Source organism: Bombyx mandarina, chromosome 25 (genome assembly GCF_030267445.1).
Source record: "Bombyx mandarina strain Sakado chromosome 25, ASM3026744v2".
Lineage (NCBI taxonomy): Eukaryota > Metazoa > Arthropoda > Insecta > Lepidoptera > Bombycidae > Bombyx > Bombyx mandarina.
The window spans coordinates 4,565,571-4,589,846 of record NC_143231.1 but is presented as its reverse complement, the minus strand read 5'-3'; the positions used below and the strand labels follow the sequence as shown (position 1 = coordinate 4,589,846).

At 37.3% G+C, this 24,276-nt stretch overlaps 2 protein-coding genes and 1 pseudogene across 4 annotated transcripts in view; all 3 read right to left on the bottom strand.

Annotated features, from left to right (window-relative positions):
• LOC114243887 (autophagy-related protein 2 homolog A) overlaps window positions 1-12,059 on the bottom strand; it is a 66,126-nt gene extending 54,067 nt beyond the window's left edge. For both annotated transcript variants that reach the window (XM_028175533.2, XM_028175534.2), the window contains exons 1-14: window positions 11,782-12,059; window positions 11,056-11,224; window positions 10,454-10,594; window positions 9,973-10,075; window positions 8,875-9,462; window positions 8,473-8,624; window positions 7,920-8,078; window positions 7,215-7,300; window positions 6,328-6,506; window positions 5,684-5,862; window positions 4,888-5,020; window positions 3,322-3,492; window positions 2,309-2,483; window positions 933-1,039 (exon numbers count right to left, since the gene is read on the bottom strand). In XM_028175533.2, coding sequence (XP_028031334.2) covers window positions 933-1,039; window positions 2,309-2,483; window positions 3,322-3,492; window positions 4,888-5,020; window positions 5,684-5,862; window positions 6,328-6,506; window positions 7,215-7,300; window positions 7,920-8,078; window positions 8,473-8,624; window positions 8,875-9,462; window positions 9,973-10,075; window positions 10,454-10,594; window positions 11,056-11,224; window positions 11,782-11,949 — 2,510 coding nt within the window. In that variant the 5' untranslated portion in view covers window positions 11,950-12,059. The remainder of the gene's footprint in view (window positions 1-932; window positions 1,040-2,308; window positions 2,484-3,321; window positions 3,493-4,887; window positions 5,021-5,683; window positions 5,863-6,327; window positions 6,507-7,214; window positions 7,301-7,919; window positions 8,079-8,472; window positions 8,625-8,874; window positions 9,463-9,972; window positions 10,076-10,453; window positions 10,595-11,055; window positions 11,225-11,781) is intronic.
• Window positions 12,060-14,252: 2,193 nt separating this feature from the next.
• Window positions 14,253-16,090, bottom strand: LOC114243882 (uncharacterized). Its single transcript, XM_028175525.2, has 3 exons — window positions 15,930-16,090; window positions 15,602-15,685; window positions 14,253-14,516 (listed from the first exon to the last, which is right to left on the bottom strand). The coding sequence occupies exons 1-3, from the start codon at window positions 16,066-16,068 to the stop codon at window positions 14,305-14,307; spliced, it is 435 nt and encodes a 144-aa protein (XP_028031326.2). The 5' UTR covers window positions 16,069-16,090; the 3' UTR covers window positions 14,253-14,304.
• Window positions 16,091-17,658: 1,568 nt separating this feature from the next.
• LOC114243909 (carboxypeptidase B-like) lies at window positions 17,659-22,777 on the bottom strand (annotated as a pseudogene). The gene is made up of 6 exons (XR_016325468.1): window positions 22,630-22,777; window positions 21,938-22,147; window positions 21,482-21,581; window positions 20,631-20,941; window positions 18,789-19,059; window positions 17,659-18,014 (listed from the first exon to the last, which is right to left on the bottom strand). The product of XR_016325468.1 is annotated as a carboxypeptidase B-like (transcript).
• Window positions 22,778-24,276: the final 1,499 nt, after the last annotated feature.

Here is a 24,276-nt window from a genome sequence, read left to right as displayed (position 1 = left end):
CGAAGAAATGGTATATGATAGAAGAGTATGGAAGGAGAAAACATGTTGCACCGACCCCAGGTGACTGGGAGTAGGGCAGGATAATGATGATGATGATGTTCTGCCAAGGTTGTGGACATACGAAGAGAATGCCGCTACCCACTTTGAGAAGTTAGTTCGAAGCGTCTGTGTGCATATTTCAAACCAATTACTTATGATTGCTTAGTGATACTCATCGATATAGAATTTTTGTTTCCAATACGAAAGATTACGGGAATTACTTCTGCCTTCCTTCTAGTCGTGATAACGTATTAGGTACTTATCTATACTAATATGTAAATCTACAGTGGTTTTTACGGATGTTCCGTTATAACTACTGAACCATGCATCGGATGGTACTTGAAACTTGGTATCCATGTAGAAAATACATGTACTTAGTGGATAGGCTAAAATTTATATAAGTATTGGACTCCCTCCACCAGTTGCGGGTGCGTTAATGATGAGAATCTTTGTGGGGGTGAGAAATAACAATGTTAATTTTAAATGCCCAGCGAAGCAAACGGGTATAGCTAGTTTACTTATAAAATTGGTATCTTCATTATAGACAGGGGGCTTTAAGTCATATTATACATATATGCGTTTCAGTTTAAAGGGTGGGGCAGCCGTTGTACTTTAAAAACTGAGACCTTAGAACTCATATCTCAAGGTAGATAGTGGCATTTACGTCGTAGATGTCTATGGGCTCCGGTGACTACTTAACATCAAGTGGGCCATGAACTCATCCACTCACCTAAGCAATAAGAAATAAATAAATAAAATACCTAATAAAATTACACAATATGCATACATGATGTGGAAACGATAGTATGGTCTATGGTCTGTAATTGTGTTATCTGTGGAACATCATAATGTGATAATATTTAGAATGGACAATCGTATTTTAAAATACATACGTTGGTAAAGGTGCAGTTGCGGCGTGTCCTCTCAAAATGTCGCCTTCAAATGGATTGTTGTCAATCGTGGCACGTGCTATATGCGTTGCCGGCAAAATGTCATTTTCCTACAATTATGAATAATATTGAATTAATAATGTTAATGTTTTTGTAATTTAAATTTGTGTTTTTTTATTTATTATTACGGCGGTAATTAACATAATATTAATATAATAATATAACATATAATCGTCCGTGACCATAAATGCTGTATATACAAAACTGTATTTATACAAAATACTTCGAAACTTTAAAATATAATGGCAATAAAACAAACGGGATATTAAATCGTAAAAGTACCTTTAGTCATGTCTACGACTCTAGAAGAAACCGAAGTAAATATTCAGTTGTCTTTAATTTTATTTCCATATATTACCATAGCCGAATTAACGGGTCATTATCGATTTTAATTCGATACTTGACAGGTAGCACACTATATTGAATATTGACGTCAATGTTCACGTCAATAATACGAATGCCAAACAAAAAAATGTTTTGTGAGAAAGGGACACAGAATACTTTAGAACATCACAAAGAAATTTAAGAACTATGAATTTATTTCTTAAATTAAAATTTTAATACATTTCGGTCAGCTGCTTGATTGTCGATTATGATGTTATCGAGACTTTGATGATACTGAGTGATAAAATTAGGGACTACGAAGTTGCGATTAGAATTAATTTAAATTAGAGTGACTTCAGCGAGTGTCTACCTGTTTGGGCATTCAAAACATTTGTATCGATGTGAAGAAAAAAAAGGATTGTGTGGTTTTATGAACTTTTTTCACATTATAGACATTTAACTCTGACAAACAACATTTACATTAAAAACTGACAAAAACAAACAAAATAGCGTGGAGCACTGGCACAAATGAGTAATAGTCTATTTATTTAAAGGCCGTCTGGTGTAGTGGTAAGTGACATGTTCACTACAGAAGGGGGTCGCGGGTTCGAATCTCGCCAAGGGGAGATATTTGTATGATAAATATAAATGTCTTTTCCAGGGTTATGGATGTATATGAAATATATGTATGTGTATAATAAAAATCTTACATTTATATCCGTTATCTGGTACCTGTAACACAAGTTCTTTACGAACTTATCACGGGACCAGTTAACGTGGCGTGATTGTTAGTAAATATTTATTTATTTATTATTTATTTATTTATTTATTATAGTCTATATACTACACTGTCAGCTGCTGCAAACTATAGACGCCGCCATATTGGCCTTGGCTGCTTTGACGAGCGCTTCACTTTATCCCTACTCCGCGGCCGACCGTCACGTGACATGCAACACACAGACGAAAAAGTTTGAATAAGCAAAAAAAATACATACATGATAGTACACATCCAAACACGTGGATTTCACTGTCATTGTCGTCGGCTGGGGTCGTATGCTCGGCGATTGGCTGGAGCTTATCGTGGCGTTCTGGAAGTTGAACGTGAGGTAGTCTGGTCGCACCCGACGAGTCTCGTGGTCGATACCAGCACGGAGATCCGCTATCGGGAACCTGGATACAACATGTGCTCAGTGTATTGGAACCGTTGTCGGAATCGGCCTCATTCTATACGTGCTGGACGCTCTTCTGGAGACGGCAAACGAAAGGGCTAGTCTGGTTGAGGCGAGTACTGTGCCTTCAGTTAAATTCTGCAATGCCTAGCGCCCTCACACGTAGGTCCGGTCTTCCCGGTTACCCCTAATGAGGCGATTTAAGGCGATTTTTTATGTTTGAGGGATTACTGGTAGCCCAGAGGCTTTTCTAGCTTCACTAGGACAGGTGGGCGAGCAAGGGCTCACCTCAAGAGATTTGCTAACAGCTACCCGAGCACCTCTAAAGGAGACTTACAGCTCAAGAGTAACTACTTCGCGAATGAATTTACTACCGGAGCGGAATCGCGACTCACTGAGAAGTCCCGGCGAGAAACTCAACGGGCTGATCTAAAGGTTATGTTGCACGTCGAACTCTATATTGGGTTCGACAAGTACGATTACCGGAGTCCCCAAGCCTGCTCCTAGTGTTAGAGCTGAAGGCGTCTAATGCAAGGGTTATTGGATCTGATAGATCCGTAAGGGCGTCGACGGCGACTGTCTTCTGCGTGATCAGAATTCGGATTTTAAGGAATACTTCTTTCCATACGTCTGTTCTGAACTAAGGATTAACATGTTTTCTTTAAAGCGATAGTTTTAGGTCCGGAGAGTGACGTAGGCTAACTTTGACCCGAAAAACAAAAGTATAGTATTTTTTTATCTTCAGAAAAATTTGTTGACGTTTACTCTTGACCGCGCGCGTGAAGTCGCGGCTAACATCTAGTTACCTATAAACCAGTATAATTGGAGTAAAATCATACCTAAGTATAGCGCTGAGATCAGGACATTGGAGTGTCAGGTTCAGTTGGTTCTGTGAGGGTGGGGGCGCGGCCGGAGCGTTTGGAACGGAAGCTGACCCGCCAAAGAACGTTGCTGACATTCTATCGATCACCGTCAAGTCGACATCTATATAAAACGGTGTGCATTTGACTCTGTAATAAAAGTTTTGAATTTAGAGATTTTTGAAGTGAAACTTTTTTAGGATCGTTGTGATTTCAAACTCGATGAAACGAAAAAGTAAGTCCATAGAGACACAAACACATAAATGTATAGGATTCAGCCGGCGAGAGAATGAGATAAAACACATTAGACGTTCTCAGTGTAGTTTTTTTTTAAATACAGCGCCATCTATGATATTTTTTAATACTATCGTGTATGAAACCTCTTGTAGTGAATTTTAATTTAGGATTATACGTGAAGTTAAAATATCAATTCACAGAGGGCGCTACCTCATACTATAAAAGATGATTTACAATTATTTACTAATGACAAAATTTTACATATACTTAGACATTTATTTTATTTTATTTATAGTTTTACTTAGACTTATACTTAGAGATTTAGGATAATTATATTTTAATTTTTGAAGGTTTCACTTCTACCACGTGTGAATTGCACACATGTTTTTTTTCTTTCTTCTTCTTCTTTATTCCTTGGCTCCGGCACAGTTTGTGCATTAGCCAGCGTCAAGTAATAAGATTTTTTTTAATTTGCCGCTTTAATTATTTACAGTATTATGAATAATAAAAAACGAAGGAAACTAATTGCGACATAATATAAATGATTAAAAACGAATTAAGTTTACAGATGAGATGACATGTGATGAAATATAATCTCAGTAAAATGGTGGTCATTTACTGAGACTTTTTCGATGGACTTTTGAGGATCCCGATAAGCTACGTCCAGCGGTTTTGTTTCATTTTCCCACATTTGTGCACTTTCACAGATTAATAAACCACCGTTATTACGCATTTAAACCCGAAGAAACACTAGATAGACAAAATAAAAGAAATCACACAACCTCACTGCTCGCGTTCCCGCCAAAAAGTCAGGTTTTTTCTTTAAATATCGATTACATACGGCCAAGGGAAACGCTTAGAACGCAAAGATGATGTAATAAATTCCCAGACTGTACAGGTTTTTTTAACTTTAGTTATCCCTTTCTAAGGCTGAAACAGCTGAATGGAATGTCAGTTTTATTTATTTATTACCACTGTAGGTAAGTTAAGTATAATATATAAGTACAGGATAAGGTAGTTTTCACGTTAATTTTGAGTTTTTGTTTTATTATTATTATTATTTCTTTTCTTTTATTCCGAGATTGTAGTTAATGTTTTTTTACTTAATTCTGGTATACTATATGAAATGTTAATGAATGTAATATGGATGCAAAATCTAAAGTAAACGAAATAAATAAATAAATACATAAAAATACGAATGTACTGCCCACTTGATGGTGAATGGTCACTGTGGCTCACGGTCGTCAACGATGCCAGGGACACAGAGAAGCCGCTGTCCGATTGATTGAAAACGATTGATATACTCACACAATATCAGTGGTAGGATAAACCAGTTTGTTTTCTCCGGATATTTTGACATATTTGGAGGTTTGCTTGTAATTAATCCTGATGTTGGCAAGCGAGTTCGCTGTACTTCTTTGACTCGAGCCATCGCAGTCTTCTGTAAAATGAAAATCGGTCTCAATTTAGCTACATTTAGAATTTTGTGATTAATGTTTATCGAAATTCGTAATGTTTAAAATCATTGTCGTCGTTGAATAATAGATTTGTTGTACTATTATTGAACCGGTTTTGTTTTAATGTTGTCTGTTGAAATAAAAAATTAAAAAAACTCTCCTAATGCTCGGCGGTGACTATCGTCAAATGTATAGAGCACATTTGACGGTAGTCATGTATAGAACACACACATTTGCTGAGACTACTCGCGCGTCATTTTTTTAATTTTTTTTATTGCTTAAGTGGGTGGATGAGCTCACAGCACACCTGGTGTTAAGTGGTAACTGGAACCCATAGACATCCACAACGTAAATGCGCCACCCACCTTGAGATATAAGTTCTAAGGTCTCAAGTAAGTTACAACGACTGCCCCACCCTTCAAACCGAAACGCATTATTGCTTCGCGGCAGAAATAGGGAGGGCGTTGATACCTACCCGCGAAGACTCACAAGAGGTGCTACCACCAGTAATAATATATATATGTTGATAAAATGATACCAAATAAAACGCATCTTTATTTACAAAGATAATTGTCGCGTATTAAGAGAAATGCCGATCAAACCAAACAGTCTTTCCCCCTCCCCCTCGATAGAGTTTTTAACATTACCTTTATTTTCAAAGCGCACTAGGTCGTAGCTTTTGGGTTTGCCGTCGTCGCCGTCCGTGCACGGATGATGCAGACGCTCCCTCACCAGGAGATGTCTGACAGCCGCCTCGCAGACGGTCTGGCTGCCGTGTGATGTCACCTTCTCACTCCCATCCAGGGTTATTTCAGACGACAACAACCTGAGAATGTCGAGTCAGTGAAGAAGACATTACCACACATTACTTGTATACAAACATTTTTTTTGTTTGTTAAATCAATCTAAATTTATGTACGATAAATTGGGCAGAATAAAATCGAGTTATGCTACTAGTTTACCAGTTAATTTTACGAAATAATTATCTGGCAAGATCTGATGGACGTGAAGACTCTTGATGAAGACTCCGCACCACCGCCCTGCCTATTTCTGCCGTGAACCAGTAACGCGTTTCGGTTTGAAGGACGGGGTAGCCGTTGTAACTATACTGAGACCTTAGAACTTTTATTATCTCAAGGTGCGTGGCGGAATTTACGTTGTAGATGTCTATGGGCTCCGGGAATCACTTAACATTAGGTGGGCCGTGAGCTCGTCCAGCTAGCTAAGCAAAAAAAAACAATTATGTGTTTGTTTGTTTGTTTGCGTGTGTGTGTGATTGCCAATTCTGTACCTCAAATGATTTCTCTCGGTAGCTTTATCTATAGCTTTGTTTATTGAGTCGAATACGTCGTTGTCGTGCGCCGGTGAGGGTTGTAGATCTTCGAAAAAGCTCTCGCTCGCTTCTTGCATTTTCTTAGCGCTGCTCGGGGAAATGCAATCAGAGCCGCTGGATGTGGAGACCAGAATATCCTGTGCGGTACGATTTAGTTGATTACTTTAATCGAGTTTCATATTTAAATATACGTATGTATTTCACCCGGTATCAAGGCATTACCAAATTTGATGTCGCAACGTGAAATCCGCCGCCCGCCTTGAGACATGAGACATACCCGATCCTGTAGACCGAATGGTAAGCAGTCGACGTCGCCCGAAACACGTCATTACGGATCCTCCTGATCTACTAACGGTGGTTTAGGGTATCACAAGCACCGGCAGCCGTCGAAGGGCTCGACGAGCGAATTAACCCACAGACACGGCCCACTGAGTTTCTCGCCGGATGTTCTCAGTGGGTCGCGTTTCCGAACCGGTAGTAGATTCTGCGAAGCACTGCTCTTGCTAGGCCAGTGTTAGTACCACTCCGGTTTGAGGCCCGTGAGCTCACCTACATGTTAGGGCGAAGCTGATATAGCCTCTCAAGGCTGTCAGCATAGGTAATATTTAAAAAATGAGACATGAGGTCGAAGCCTCAATTGTATTGCTGAAACCGCATCCAATAGTTGGGAATGCGTGACTGCTTCGCGGCAGTGATAAGCTGGGTGGACATGACCAGTGATGATTTTGACGTATGCAGCATTAGAGTAATGTCATTTAACAATCAGCTTACTGATTTAAGGTTTCATGTCAGAATTGCCGATAATCGATTAATAAATCGATTAACAATTAATCGATTAACTGTACCTTGTGTAAGAGAACGCAGGATACCGATGAGAGTCTCAGACTGACGTGCGACACTTCGGCTGTTGGATCGCCATCGATATGCGGAACTTGAAACAAAACATAAACACGTTCACGTGATTTAGATACACGCAGCTCATAAAAGAAAACAAAAAAATACGATGTCTTTCAATGTCTTCAACGCCACTGCTTCTAGTACGCGTTTTAAATTTAAGTTGTTTGAATCAAGCATTGATTTTGTTAGCAAGTCGCAGAACCAACGAAAAAAAAAATAACATCGATGAAAAAAAAAAAAAAAATTATCTTTTGTCGGTTTTAATGAGCCAGATACGAAACTCATTAGCTATTGTAATTATGTCCAATTCGGCAAGAATCATATCATAACAACTGCACAAAAATAGTGGCACAAAAGCCCATTCAGCAGGAAGTGAACGAAAGACAGAACGAATAAAACGTTATCAAAACTACATTTAGGCTGGGTTGACACGGCATTGTCCTGCACGTTTATTTGCAGTATACGTCTTAACGAATGAATAATGGTACATACATTGTACATAGAACCATTCACACGTCGTTTGTACTGCCCCACCCTTCAAACCGAAATGCATTAGTGCTTCACGGCAGAAATAGGCAGGGTGGTGTTACCTACCCGTGCGGACTCACAAGAGGTCCTACCACCAGTACAACGTAGTAGAGTTGAGTGCTTACCCTTTTTGTTTCTCTTGATCCGAGGCTGCATGGTCGGCAGGTGCACGCTCGAAGATATACTGGCGCTCATCGAGCTGGCTGTAGACGAGAAGCTCTCGCTCAACTGGTTGCCGGCTGACGTCATCGGGAGAAACTTTTCGTTTTCTGACTCGTTCTCTTCTGTGAAGATTATTAGTGTCTTATAAGGCGCTACTGTTGAGCTTATATCAGTTTTGCGACTGTCCATTCTACTTTGGTGATGACTTTTCGTGAACGGACATTTTTTAGAAATCGCGCAGGCAACTATGTCTTTTGTGATTTTTTCGATACGCGGGTAGTTTCTTAAAATATTAATGATTTTATAATATTACACGAAGATATTGTAATAATTAATTTGCATTGCGCATTCATCTGTGGGCTTAGGTAAACAAACAAAAGCAATAAATATATGTATTTCTTTAGAGACAGCGACTAATTTACTAAATATGGTGGTTATTGCGTCATACGCGTATAGCTACAGACCTCTATCGTTTTATTTATACATATAGTTTTTGTAAGCTAAGATGACACTCACCATAATTAGGACCGGACCATCCGTACATGTTCGATGGTTTTGAGTATTGCCTTTCAAAGTTACCCAACAGCTGAGCCTCTATTAGCTGGAAATCCGCCGGTCGCATCGGTTTGCATTGCATGTTTACACTGTTTGAACGCATCGGTATGTTGCTGGAAGGTTTTTATTTATTTATTTTATATAAACAACATTAACTTCAATTCTTGTAAATTATATTTTTGTCAATCACAGTGATAGGTATCTAACAAATAAATAGGTATTTTATTATCAGACGATTTCAGCAGAATTTTCGAAGTACAAAGACCTATGTAAATTACCTAGTGATTTTTAAGGAAAAATAAGTAAATATGGAACTAGGGGGCGAGAGAATACTGCTCAATTTTGAAACAAAAAGAAACTTGCCTTGTATCTTCTAGATGTGGTTGATTCAATGCGTCAATCAGCTCAGTCATAGTGTGGAGCTGCCTTGGAGACACGAAAGCCACCAGTGATCCTAGCAACACTCTAATTTCAATTTTGGGGCCCTCCACTTCATCTGCATGCTTTATCTTCATTGACAACTCTTGTTGTCCAGTTATCTTTGCAAGAAGGATCGGATCGGGCTGATTAATTTTGTCATCCGGTGACAATTCTGATGTACTCGTGCTATTTCTTGACGTTGTTACAGTTTCTCCTGCTAGTTCTGGCTCTATCGTGGACAAAACGCTCCTTGTTTCATAGAAGACATCCGAAGCCATACTCTGACAATTTATGTCTGTTGTTTCAAATGGATTATGTTCAGTCTTATCTGGTTGAGAAGAAACAGACTTTTCCATGATAAGACTCCGCGACATAGTTCTCAATTTCGATGGAAACTCATCAGTATAGAGAGCCACACCGTCAAACTTGATTTTTTTGTTGGTGTAAGTAGCTACGATGTATGTCTTAGTCTTTTCTGGATTTGTCACATCAGGGGCTGGTTCGGCACCAGCTTCGTCGAAATAATTGATACTGAAATTAATTTTTGAGAATTGAATGTGAAATCTTTGGTTTCGAGTTCCAAGTTCCAATAGATTATCTAAGTGCATCTATTATATTATGTTATTAATAAGTAAAATTTAACATTTTCTTAATTAGTTTAGTATAATTAGTTAATAACTTTAGAAAAGTTCACGACCAATTTGTTTTTAAGTGGTAGCTGGAGCTCATTGGCATTACATTGTGAATGTCACTCCTCATCGTCAGAAGTTGAGGTCAAGCTCTGATTACATTGGACAAACGGACTCTTTATATTGGTTCACTCTTTAAAGGCGTGAATGTATGACAAATTTACCGAAAAAAATAGACCAGCATGTTATTAACATATAAAATATTTTAAAGTTCATTTCAAGACAAACATGTAATTAATTCAAGTACCAAATTTATTCGAGTCGTATTTGTCGGCAAGGTCATACGATTGTACATGTTTAGATTATTTTAATCAGTTATTGTAGAGGTCAAATAAAACTAGACATTGCTTACTTCTTTACGTGAATCTCTAGTGCTATTCCTCTGTTGCCATTCTTGGGTACATGCTCTATCCTTATTTTTGTATTTATGAATTTCACTTTCACCCTGCTCAGAACTAGAATGGAAAATGTTATTGTGTGTTTATTTTTGTGCAATTATGAGGTGTGACTTTTTTATTTATTAATATTTAAAGCTATTATATGCATATAATAAAATAAAAAAAATTAAACTTCTTTATAACTAGTAAATTAATGTACAATATTCTTTTCATGTTGACATTCTCATTACTTTGGGGTCATGACTTGCCCCATGGCACGTTAATAATTCTTTGATGATGCTCCTCCCTGTGTCTATCCGTGAAGTCATGCCCAGCAACATATAGCTTGGTGTTTAAATTGAGCTAATTTGGTCAGCTGTTTAAATTTACTATATAATAACAAAAACTGTAAATTTTGTAATTCAATTATACTTAAATGTATTAAAATTGAGTTACTTGAATCAATAGCGTGTGCAAACATTTCAATTCCTTCAACAGCATGTGTTTCTTGAGGGCCATCTTCGTCACGGAGACACTCTGCAGCTAGCTGCATGGACGATGACATTGAAGACCACATTGATTCCAACATTGATGACGCTGTAAAACAAGTTAAGAAGTATTTAAGTATGTAATGTGTCTCATCAAAGAAATAACTAGCAATCATGCACAGCACTTTTAATCAGAATGGCCATATGGAGTTGGCCTATAATAATAGCCATAGCCTATCATTTCCATGGATATCGCAAGAAGCCTCTGAAGGATTTCAAAGAATCGAGTATTATTTATCAGAATTTACTAGTAAATAAGGTTTATTGTAAAGTTGCGTGAATGAGCACCAAATGTCATGCTAATTTTTGCCGTGAAAGAATATGACAATCCACATTCTAATGGAAGCTACTAGTAATTAAGACAGAGATATACAGTTTAATTATACTAATTACTGATTTATCAATCTCTAGGAATAAACATTCTAAAGAATTAATAACCAGACAAACTTTCATACCTACTTATGCAATTTTATTTGGCTGAAAATATTGAGTTATTTAATACCAAATTACCTGGCTCAGCCCGCACTTTGGGTTGAACTGTGACTGAGAGACCATTAACTTCAACAATAGAGTCATCTTTTAGCAGAGTCGACCACGGGATTGTGACAGTGATCTCTTGCATATAACCATCAACTATTTGTAATGGCCAGTTTTGCGAGTCCCCTAATTCATTGAGAGCCTAGAATCATAAATTATCAATAAATTATTTTAATTGATTGACTTATTATTCAACAAATATATGTAGAGACATAGTCAAGAAAGTTTTGTGTTTGTTTCTAAACACAGGATTTTGTGTCTTGTGCGTATTGTATCTCTTGAAAGATTATGTGTGTAATATTGATTAACTGCTTTGAGTATTTTCTTTTAAATTAAAACTATTTCTGTTATCTCAATTACGAATGTATACTGTGCTGTAAAATTCAATTACTTCGTTATATTATTAGACCTCAAGTCCACATAGGTGATTAGTGTAATGATTGTGATAATTAATTTCATTGAAGAAAGAACAAATAAATATTATTGTAAATCAAATATAAATTAATGATTTAAGACATAAAAGGCGAATGCTCGATGTCCTTTGTCTTGTAAGAGCGATAATAACACGTGCTAAAATGGTAATGCGCACTTCGAATTGGCAGCCATGACTTCGGTATAAGACACAAATAAGGGTTCTCCATTGTTAAAAACATTAAAAGTCGCGATCTTTCGTAAATAGCATAAATAATGTATACTTACCTGACAATCAAGGCTAACATCGCACACTGTCCCAGTACCATTGTATAAATCGACGCTCAGCTGATCTAAAGTAAGTTTCTGTTCAAGAAAATTACCCAAATAACGCTGTAAAAGATATCTACAGGCTCTCTTCTTAATGCTTTCAGACCATGGTAAGTACCACAACATTTTTTTAAAGCTCTATAGTAAACATTACACTGGGAATTTCTATTTTTTTGTGTATGTAATGACTATTGTGATTCGCGTACGATTGACTTGCGAACGTAAATAAACAGAGCGTTCCGTTTTACGGATTCGTTGTTTGACATTTGACAGAACTTTTTTAAAATTATTAACTGGTCTAGGCTTTTGTATTTAGCCACATTCTAATTTAATATTTTACATTTGGCTGCGGGAAAATTAATTCAGAATGTAATTTAGTAGATTTACATGAAATTCATTATGGGATGAAATTTAATGAAACCAAAGGCATGAAATGGGATGAAATTGGAAATCGTGATACCTGAAGTATAATACCCCGGCGTATCAAAAAATCTACCCATGGAGTTGCTTCAATCTTGCATGCAGGTTCTGTTTTGATTAGTAAATGTGTAATATATAGATGTTCACGAACTACTTCCATGATGGCAGCAAATAGAATCGTGTAGTAAAAATCAAACCTACTAAATTTATAAGCTTATTATTATTTCTATTTTTATTTATTTTTTATTGCTTATATGGGTGGACGTGCTCACAGCCCACCTTGTGTTAAGTGGTTACTGGAGTACTGGAGCCCATAGACATCTATGACGTAAATGCGCCACCCACCTTGAGATATAACTTCTAAGGGTCTCAAGTATAGTTACAACGGCTGCCCCACCATTCAAACCGAAATACATTAATGCTTCACGGCAGAAATAGGCACGGTGGTGGTACCCACCCGTGCGAACTCACAACAGGTCCTACCACCAGTAATTACGCAAATCATAATTTTGCAGGTTTGATTTTTATTACACGATGTTATTCCTTCACCGTGGAAGTAAATCGTGAACATTTGTTAAAGTACGTATTTCATTAGAAAAATTTGGTACCCGCCTGGGATTCGAACACCAGTAACGTCGCTCAACACGAATGCACCGGACGTCTTATCCCTTAGGCCATGACGACTTCAAAAAGCTAGGCTTGCATATTCTATGTGTAGTACCATTTAGCATTTTTATGCCACGAAGTAATAATACATTATTACAGTTTCAAGAGCGAATCAGCCATTATCTAAGAATCTGATGAGATGAGACGGTTACGTGAATCCTTCACTTTGTATCTTCAATATGTTGAGTTAAACTTAATTCGATTTGCTCTAGTCAGAGCTTCGACTCATCCTCGTCAAACTCGTGGATTACGACGATGAGTTCGACGAGCGAACTAACACATAGACACAGCCCACTGAGTTTCTCGGCGGATCTTCTCAGTGGGTCGCGATTCCGGTCCGATGGTAGATTCTGCGAAGCACTGCTCTTGCTAGTGTTAGCAAATTCTCAGGTTGAGCCCGTGAGCTCACTTATAGATAGAAGTCGTCGTGGCCTAACGGACGAACGGACGGAACGAAGGAATAACATCGTGTAATTAAAAATTAAACCCGCAAAATTATAATTTGCGTAATTACTGGTGGTAGGACCTCTTGTGAGTCCGCGCAGGTGGGTACCACCGCCCCGCCTATTTCTGCCGTGAAGCAGTAATGCGTTTCGGTTTGAAGGGTGGGGCAGCCGTTGTAACTATACTGAGACCTTAGAACTTATATCTCAAGGTGGGTGGCGCATTTACGTTGTGGATGTCTATGGGCTCCAGTAACCACTTAACACCAGGTGGGCTGTGAGCTCGTCCACCCATCTAAGCAAATAAAAAAAAAAAAAACTTACCTGTCTGGGCGTAGCTGGAATAGCCTCTTAAGCTACCAGCGATTAGGTAGGGAAAAAATGCCTCATAGAGCAGTACTTTAATATTTGGTTCTAGTTTAAAATTGAAAAGAAAGTCGCTTATGTCTCTCACAGAATTTTCATTATATATTTACCTTGTAAGCGCTTTCATAATAAATTACTTAGATTACTAGCCCGTTGAGTTTCTCGCCGGATCTTCTCAGCGGGTCGCGATTCCGATCCGGTAGTAGATTCATTCGCGAAGCAATTGCTCTTGAGTTGTTAGGTCTCCTTCGGAGGCGCTCGGGCAGTTGTTAGCAAATCCCGCCCCTCTTGGCTGAGCCTTTGCCACCCACCTGTCCTGGTGAAACTGGAAAGGCCTTCGGTCCACCAGTAAACTTTAAATCATAAAAAAAAAATTTGATTACTACTATTATTAAATTTGCTTCTTTTAATTTACTGTCAGACAGGCTTATCAAATTCGTTGAGACAGGGCAGTTTTACATTTCGTTTGATAATAATTGAAATAAAAATAAAATAATTGTTTATTTTAATTGCACATTATTTGGAGTTAAATAAAATAAAAAGTATTTAATCACTATTTGCGTTTGTTTGTCGATCTCTTCTTCAATTATTTTTCAGAGCACTTGGCAGGAATATCTTTTTCAGATGTGTTTCCATTACAAGCATAAATCGTCAGGTAGAATAGTATAGCACCAGAGTCAGCGGGCAGGAACACAGTCGCACCGAATTCTTGGTTTCCAACTCCCTGCTCTGAATTCGCCATAATGTTTGTGTTGTTTATTAAGAGCATTATCTCTGCTTTCGACACCAAGACGGATGCTAAAATTAATGAAAATCATAAGATTTTTTTATCACGACAATGTCTATCATGATTTATTTAACATAAATATCCGCAAAAAGCAGAGGTCACATGGGTCAGATGACAAAAAAAACGCTCTGTCCGCTTGATTACTTATGTCTAATTTAAAAGTGAATAAGAGGTTAAAATATTTTATTCGGTTTTCGAGAGTCGTAGACATAATTAAGATACATTTGTTCAGTTTACATTTAAGTCAAATTACATTTCGTAAGAGAACTGATATAAGAAAACGTTAGAAATTATAAAAAAAAAAAACAAAAAACGCAAGGTTAAGCCGTAAAAGTAGTTTTAATTAAGATGACATACGGTTTTTTAAACTTGGTTTCTTTTGGTACTACTTTCTGGTATTTTCCGATCTAACTGTCAAATTTCTAGATGCCGTCATGTGTACTTAAATGGTCCTGAAGGATTTTTTAAGCTTCGGTTAAGTTTTACCTATTTTATGAAATGGTGCTAACACATGTTTCGGTTTAAATGGAACCGCAGCCTATGTTAAATTGTTATTGATACTAAAGTCGTAAATTTTAGCAGACGTATTCAGTTTATGACGTCTAAGGGTTTTCGTAACAGATTGAAATGAGGTTAAAATCTGCATCAGAACCAGATGTCCATCCGGTGTCCTGTTCCGACTATGTTGCCATCACGCAGGCACACATAATAATATCTAACCATTTATGTATCGCGTAAAAATAATATCGTGTAGTACTTATAGGTGAAAAAAATATTTTTATAGCACCTAAGCTCGTCTTCATTTGTAGCATAAATTATGCTAAATTGTGCTGCATAATAAAAAAGTAAGCAATAAACAAGTGCATGGTAAATGGTATTGCCCTAATGTAAATTTATGTTTTCATTAAATTTATTCTTTCAAAATATACGCATCTGTCCTTCAATTCCAAACAATTAGGTATGAATAGTACCTATATACCTAATGAAAGACGTATTAAATATTAAATGAAAATTTGACTTTTACTTTTGAAGGTCTGGTTTTAAAATAATATTTTTTTATATGGTAATTAATGTATCTGTTGAACATATAACTCACGATCTTCACTTTTGAAATATATATCAAGGACTCTGTTGTACCGTGTGTGCCCCCAAACCTTTGATTCCGAATAAATTATCTTATCTGAAAAACAATTACCTAATAGAATTTGAGGTTAGGAGTAAACCTTCAGAAGTTATTTGTTGTTTTATAGACTTTTTAGTTTTTAAATTTTAACAATTAGTCTTTTCACTTTGTTTTCCTACTGCCTTAGCCACAACAGTCGAGTGTGCGTTTATTACATACCTAAATATTCTAAAACACAGCTTTAATGAAAATGAAAAAAAGAAGTACCGGAAGCTTTTCGAAACGAATAAATATAGAATACCTTTGCAACTTCCTAAAGTTAGAATTATTTGATAATACGGATATTCATATGCGACACTTTTTCGTTTAAAATGTAGTCTCCCAGAAGTCTGTATAGCTATTAATCCAATAATAACTATTATTAAGCACGTTTGTCTCATTATAAAATCGACACAAGACTTAAAAACCTTCTTCTGCGATAAGTTATAGTATACTAAGTATTCAATCTAGAACCAAAGTACACCCGGCTATGTCTACATTCAGGTTGATAAAACAAGGTATTGTAATATCGTATTAGCTTTCATCATTTTCTATGCAGTTGTTTGAATTCCGTAAACTGATCGAGTTTAGCCGACTTGTACTCTAAATATACACGGACATACATACAATTATACATGTTTATATACCTATATTTCACTGCGCTGGTGAACAATTTCATATAGGTACGTATTTTTTTATTGATTTTTTGAAGTGTTTACTAGAGCCCATAGAAATCTACGACGTAAATTTCGCTACTCACCTTGAGACAAGAGTTCTAAGTTAGTTGTAACAGTACGATGGCTGCCCTACCCATTAAACCGAAACGCATTACTGCTTCACGGCAGAAATAGGCAGGGTGGTGGTACCTACCCGCGTGGACTCACTATACGTTCTACCACCAGTAACCACTCATTACAAAATTACCATTTATTAAGTATTTCATTAGAAAAATTGGGTGATATATGAGATCTAAGACTTAAGAAGACAGCTAATAAATAAATAACAGCTGTACTAACCTTAAAATGGAACAAATGACTGCTTATATGCCGTATGGTGGTACTGCTTGAAGTCGTCGTGGCCTAAAGGATAAAGACGTCCGGTGCATTCGTGTTGAGCGATGCACCGGTGTTCGATTCCCAGGCGGGTAACAATTTTTCTGATGAAATACGTACTTAAAAAAAATTCACGTTTGACTTCCACGGTGAAGGAATAACATCGTGTAATAAAAATGAAATCCGCAAAATTATAATTTGCGTAATTACTGGTGGTAGGACTTCTTGTGAGTCCGTGCGGGTAGGTAACACCACCCTGCCTATTTCTGCCGTGAAGTAGTGATGCGTTTCGGTTTGAGAGGCGGGGCAGCCGTTGTAATTATACTTGAGACCTTAGAACTGATATCTCAAGGTGGATGGCGCATTTACGTCGTAGATGTCTATAGGCTCCAGTAACCACTTAACACAAGGTGGGCTGTGAGCTCCTTTACCCATGTAAGCTATAAAAAAAACCTTCCAAACATAGAATATGCACTGTCACAACAAGTAAATGTCGGTTGGCTATTAAATTATATCAGAAGGCAATACGAGTATCTTACCGGTCTGTTTACTTGTTACATTAACTAAAAAAGGTTAAAAAATCGGTTGTCTGTAAAGTCGGTTTACTGACGATAGTTGAACGTGACAACGTCATAAGAAAATACCAATGGAATGGTTTCATTTTTCAAAAGAAAAATTTAATTTTATTTGTTTGATAGATATTTTGTATGCACAATTGATACCACGTTTACTTTTTACTGAACTTCATACTTGACGAAAACATGTAAATGTATTATTCTATAGCAGCTGTCCACGCGGATGCTTTGCTCACTCAAGTAGGAGCGCCTCAGAGCGAAGTAACGCCGCATGAGTCATGTTTTTTCGTGCGTGCAGTCGGCTCCATCGAATTATAAGACGTTGTCACGCAGTAGTGGGCTGTAAACTATTATTAAAAAAAACTCCTCGTAATGCATTTTATTTGGTAAATACAGTCATTTACATCACCATCTTCTACCATATGGACAAAACGAAATGAGCACCCGCTGCTATGCCGGCCCATGTTTCGGTGACTATCTGCTCTACGTATTCCGGAGGCACAATGAAATCGTATTCATATCCGGGGAGCTCCATAGTGTACGTAAGAGGAATGCCAATGGCCCTTGTCCAGTCTCGAGATGTACCCGACGTGAAGTACAGGACCTGTGCGGCGTTACCGACGATGTAACGGTCGGCTTTGTCCAAAGCCAGCCTGTCAATGGCCTCGGCCATTCTGACTCCAGCCAGGTGGAGAGCCAAAGCATTGTTCGGCAGGGAACCTGTCGATTTAAATGTATTAAAAAAACTGGTGGTAGGACCTCTTGTGAGTCCGCACGGGTAGGTACCACCACCCCGCCTATTTCTGCCGTGAAGCAGTAATACGATTAAGGGTGCGGTAGCCGTTGTACCTAACTATAATGAGACCTTAGAACTTATATCTCAAGGTGGGTAACCACTTAACATAACTTAAGTAACCACTTAACACCAGGTGGGCTGTGAGCTCGTCCACCCATCTATGCAATAACTTTGATTGATTGATTGATTTGATTTGATTTCGCTTTTTTTTTGTTCTCATTACATATATCATTTTCGAAGTTTGGAATACAGTTTTCGGGCTAACGGACGATTGACTGTCGCAGTCAGAAATAACATAACGACATTTTAAAAAAATAAAAAAGGAAAACCGTAAAGGCAGCCTTAATTGTGTCTACGACTCGTGAAAACTAAAGAACATATCGACGCTTGAAAGGCAAACGTGACTAAGCGACAATGCGTGAACTTTACAGTAGACTAATTTTAAGTTGAAATAGCTGAAAAAAAAAAAATTTTAACGAATCCAGCTGTAGTAGAATCTAGCTAGTAGCTGTAGGATTGAAACGATTTTAATAGACCTAGAAATTTATTTACTTTGTGCATCGAATATGGTTATTGCCTATCATTTATGTACAAATCAGTTATTGTCGCTTAGTCACTTTTGCCTTTCAAGCGTCGATATATATTAGATTAAATAAATGACTGATTACATAATATTGTCGAACTGAATTAAAACTTACCGTTGTTCCCCCAAGCGTACAAGAACATATTGCCGTAGCTGTGCAGGGAAATGTAAAGGGCTGCTCTGTCCACATTTTGAAGAGCCACGTCTCTGATGATTCTGGTTTCTGGTTCCGAGAACGCCATGGGCCCCTCAAAGATGATGGAGCAAGGGTCTTTGCTAGCTTTTCTTGTGCCCCAATGGTGGTCAAAGTTACGATTGCCGTCAACTCCGGGGCATGTGTCCGCTTCGGGATGAGACCTAGATCGGGTTTTACGCCACATGCGGTCCTAAATAATATGATAAGATAAAAACAATAATTACTTTTAAGTAATGAATAATACCGCGTTAGTATATCTTTTCCAGAATGTCTTCATAATATGATTATTTTTGTTCCTACATATTCGCTGATAGCCTAGAGGGTTATTCAGCTATGCCCGGACGGTAGGTGAGCTCACGGGCTCGACCTAAAAGAATTTGCTAACAGTAGCCCTAGCAAGAGCAGTGCTTCGCAGAATCTACTACCGGATCCGAATCGCGACCGAGCGAGAAACTCAGTGGTCTTTGTTTATGGGTTAGGCTTTTTCGAAAACGGTTCGTCTGCTAAAGATTATTTACTTTTAGCGATAAGGCCGCCCAATGTAGGTACATACATATTATTGTCTGTTAATTAAGTCAGCTCTATTCGTATATTGATGTTTTCAGTACTTTTTAGTGAATAATAAAGTATACTCTAAACTATGGTGACTCTATGTTGTGATTGAAATATTGATGTTCCTTAAAACAAATTGTGCGTCACCACTATTGGGCACTATCAGGCATTATCGATAGGGCTGTGATAGAATCTACCGAAAGTTTATTTTTCTTTATGAGTAATGTTTTGAAATAAATGGCATATGTGTCTATGCGTATAATAAAACAGTACCTATTCATGTCGTGGTAGACTTATTTGTTTAGCCTTCAAGCTTAGGATAAATTGTTTGTCAAGCATTTGAAGGATATGGCGTCCGTTTACTCCCGGTGATCAAATCTCGCATGAAGGTACCAATTTAGGAGCTATCATGCATTCCATTTGTTTGGTGGGACAACTATTTTACTATACAATTGAGACTAAACCTCATGTCTCAAGACGATGTCTGAGGGCTTCGTTCACCACTAAACAACATGTGGGTCGTGATCTGGTTCACGCGTTAAAGTCCAAAAAAGTATTTGTTCAATCAATCGCCAAGTCAAAAATTTAACTTGCAAAATTACCCTTGACTACACACTATATAATAAATACATGACTGCCAATATACTCCTTAGATATTTTAAGGCTTACGGCAATTTCAAATATTCTTATTCATAGTTTTCTACTTTTTATGATATCACTAAATTGACTGACCAAATCCAAGTCGTCTCGTTGTTTATATATCCATTATTACGATAGTACGTAATAATGGATACTTAAGTACATAATACTTGTGGTGAGACTATTGTTTTTGTGAACTACTAACTAAGTACCGACAATTATTTGACATTGACTACATCAAATACTACTGCGTAAATACAAAAAAACCTGTTTAAATTGACATCATTTGCGAGTCGTATCTAATTGGATTTCCTTATATATCCCTATCCTCATACTTAAATCCCTGCACACTCCCCAGAAATATGGAAATAAATTACTGCATTAACTAAATTTCCGAGACGTGCCATTGATATAATCTAAAACATCGTTATTATAACGAAAGAATTTATGAATACGTAAATTGTTTTCCCTGTTCCAAAGAGGACTTGATTATTACATACAAATTGATATTAGAATCATGATTAGGGAACTTTTGAGTCACGCTTAAGGAAGGAAATAATTTAGAAATACCTCGTCAATGGAATACTCGTAGCCATCGGGGTTGGCCATAGGAATAATGATCCAGTCAATGCCCTCGGTTAGTCGCCTGTCGACAACAGCTTCCACGAGCTGATGGATTATGTATAGAGCAACAGGTGGGGTGACCCATTCCCGAGCGTGAACGGCTGCGTCGATAAGGATCACCGGCTTCCGAAGGTTCTCAAATCGTGTTGTTGAAATTTTAACGTATTTGATTTGTCGACCTTCGTAGCTGAGGCCGGCGTTGATGACTGTCACAAGACCGGGTACAATGCAGCTAATGATTCCAAGTACTCGTTCATCTAAAAATGGTATCGTTCGATTAATTTATAAAAAAATTGTAAAAATGTGAGATTCCCAAGTCGAAACCGCTGCTAACCACAGCCTAAAAGTAAACAGAAAACAATATTCAATTCGATAGTCAAGCTCATATAAATACTTATCGTTGAAATAGTTTGTGAACCCGCAATGAATGTGTATAAAAGTTGAGAGTCAACAACCCAACTCTCCCAAGGTTATATCGCAATCTTCGATCAACAATTGTTGATCGAAGATCGCAATATAGCAGAATGAATGACCGCGATGCCGTGGTTGTATAAAAATGTAAAACTCTTGTATTGCCTTATTTTTAAATTGTACTGGACCTGCTGCAATGTATTTTTATTAATTGTAGTTTAATTTTCCATCACGACTTTTGTGTTATTATCGTATTGTTTTGATTTTCGTGTTTCAGACACTGAATAATGGTTTCAGATATCAGTGACATTAAAGTTGCATATCATTGGGCTGTTTTTTATGCACATTATCAAGTATTATTAGTTTAATTTGTTAAAATTACCTACCTCATCGTGTCTGTAATAGGCGTTGAATGATATAGCACGACCACTTCTTTTGGAATTGTGCCTGGCTCTTTTGATTTGTGCTTCTTCGCCGCGTAGGACACTGAAAATTTGTTATGAGTTTCTGGAATTGGTTTTTGGTTAGATAGTTCGATCTAAACTTGAATTCATCATCTGTGACCACGTGTTACGTAGATATGTAAAGAAAAATGGTAGCTCCCATACGAGTTTATTCCTAGTCTCACCCATTACGCCCTTGAAGCCTCAAATGACGGTTTCTATAGTCTGGAATTTTCCACAATATTGAAACGCTATCAGATAACTGTCGCTTATAATGTTTTTGTTTTTGTTTTCGGGCCGCTGGCTGTGACTTTGGGATCTCTACGCTGCGACGGGTTCGAAGTGTATGTGTATGTCCGTAAAAACGTGTGCTATAAAAATAAAATCAATGAAACTCACTCAGCCAAATTGTCGACAACTTTTGTGTAAGCCATGTTCTTCTTGTCGAAAAAAGGAAGCCATTTTTGTTTTTCTTTAGGAGATAACCTAATCAAAGCCTCGAGTTGTCCAGAGGTCGACCGAGCCGCTGATTTTGTTGATAGTAGATCTAAATAGGCTTCTAAATATTCGAATTCTGTAGCTGGACCGGAGACACGGTACAACTGGTGACTAAGAAATTTTGATTCAATCAATATTTAGAGAAATCCTATCGTCACTACCGTTAACATATTTGCAATTTTGTTCTACTTTGATTGGACTTGTTTCTATGTATTTTACGGCAATAATAACAATATTCACAGACGTAGGTAAAGTCATGGAATTTTCTAGAACTCGTTTCCACCTAGATGGAATTTTTCGTATTTCTTTTTAAACTTGCGTTAATTCGTCAGTCAGCAACGAGGAAAAATGTAAAGTTATTTATTAGTTTGAAACGATACTTAAAAAAAAAAAAAACTCTAAAAGTGTTGTTACACGCGCAAGTAACAAAGTTCATCACGTGTGTGTAGGTGAACTCTTTGGATCTGAATGTGGTATTCTTGTCTATCACGTTTGTGCCTATTAAAACTGATAAGTTCAAGAAGAATAGTGTAAATACAAATAATACTAATTCACTTAACACAATATGTTACGAAATAATACAAGAGACTCACCCTTCATATTTTTCATGGCGACCCTGAACCAGGGCTGCCCCGAAAAGCAGAACACATAATATAAGTAACTGCATTTTGTAAAATGAGCTTAAGTTTACCAGGTAACTCAGTTTTACATCTATTATTCCCTGATTACAAATAATCCTAACGATAAATTCGACGATAATTTATGAAATAATGTGATAAATTTTATTGCCCTTTAATTGGCGGTTGTAAAAAAATATTTTGAAAAGTCAACGTTCCGTTTATCAGTTGCCACTAATTACCATGGAATAATACATATCAGTTAGAATTAATTTAAATTTGGTCGAAAAAAAGGTATAGAAAATGCAAAAGATGCGAAGATGGTGGTGCGAAAGAATATTTTAAATTACTTTATTTAGACTTAAACATAAACATACTTTATAAGATCCTAAGGCCTGTTTTAGTGTATAGATTAGAGACTTATTAAAAAAAGTTAAAAACGATATTTTGATCTGTCTCGGGGAAAGATCGTCAAAAGCGTACTATAGCACAATTCATTAGATTAATCTGTTTGCAGCAGATGGGTCATGTAAGATATAAGAGTCGCAACCAAACATCTCTTGAGCACGATAGAAAGATGAAGAACCTGTTAAAGTTATAAGATTAGATGGTTGTATGGCGTGGATAAAAGAGCTAGGATTATTATAATTTGATTAAAACGAATTGATTTAATTCGATCTGCCTAAGGCCCACAAGATACTATAGAGTTAAATACGAGTATTAAGAGGCTCGCGAGCTTTTTGCAAAAGTTACGGGCCCAAGATTGGGTTAATCCGGCACCTCATATGCCACTGACAATAATTCGTGCATGCTAACCCGGGTGGGTGGAAAGTGTTCCATTCCAAATTGACCGGGACGCGCACTGTGGCAGCGGAGATGAAGAAATTTGGGCTAACCTGGTCTGAAGTAAAGCGCGTACGTAGCCCAAAACCTATCGCGACTACGAAATACTGTTGAGGCCCTCTGTTCCAAGGTGGGAGCCTTATGAATTTAAACAAATAAACAAACAGCTCTGGTTGGTGGACAAACATCCAGATTTTCATATTAGAGAAAAATATTAGATTAAATGGCTATATATCCGCGACAGGCATTTGGTTATTAGATAATATGGTCGAAGAGATAAGACATGGTTGAGAAACGCCGTATGCATTGAAACACAAGCTTATGGTATTTGGTAAAACAGTTATCCAATTTTTTGGAACCGGATAGCATACTGCGCGGTATACAGTCAGAACGGATCGCCTGCGGTTAGAATTTGTGCGCACTACGTTAATTAAGTTTATTTAGATTGTTTATATCATTGTACCAGATTGTGGGATGGGATGGTTTGGACATGTCATTGTGATGAGACGAAATGAAAATGAGGTTGGTAAGAGAATGTTAACTATGAACGTGGAAGAATATAGAGGAAGAGGTAGACCTAAGAAGAAATGGATGGATTACGTGAAAGACGATATAGTAAGAGGGGAGTGAGCGAAGAAATGATATATGATAGAAGAGTATGGAAGGAGAAAATTTGTTAGGGTCGGTCTAGGCGACTGGGCAGGAGAATGATGATAGGTTTGTGCCAAATAATACTTCTGTGCATAACCAGATTTCGTGTTTGTTTTAGTTATACTTTTT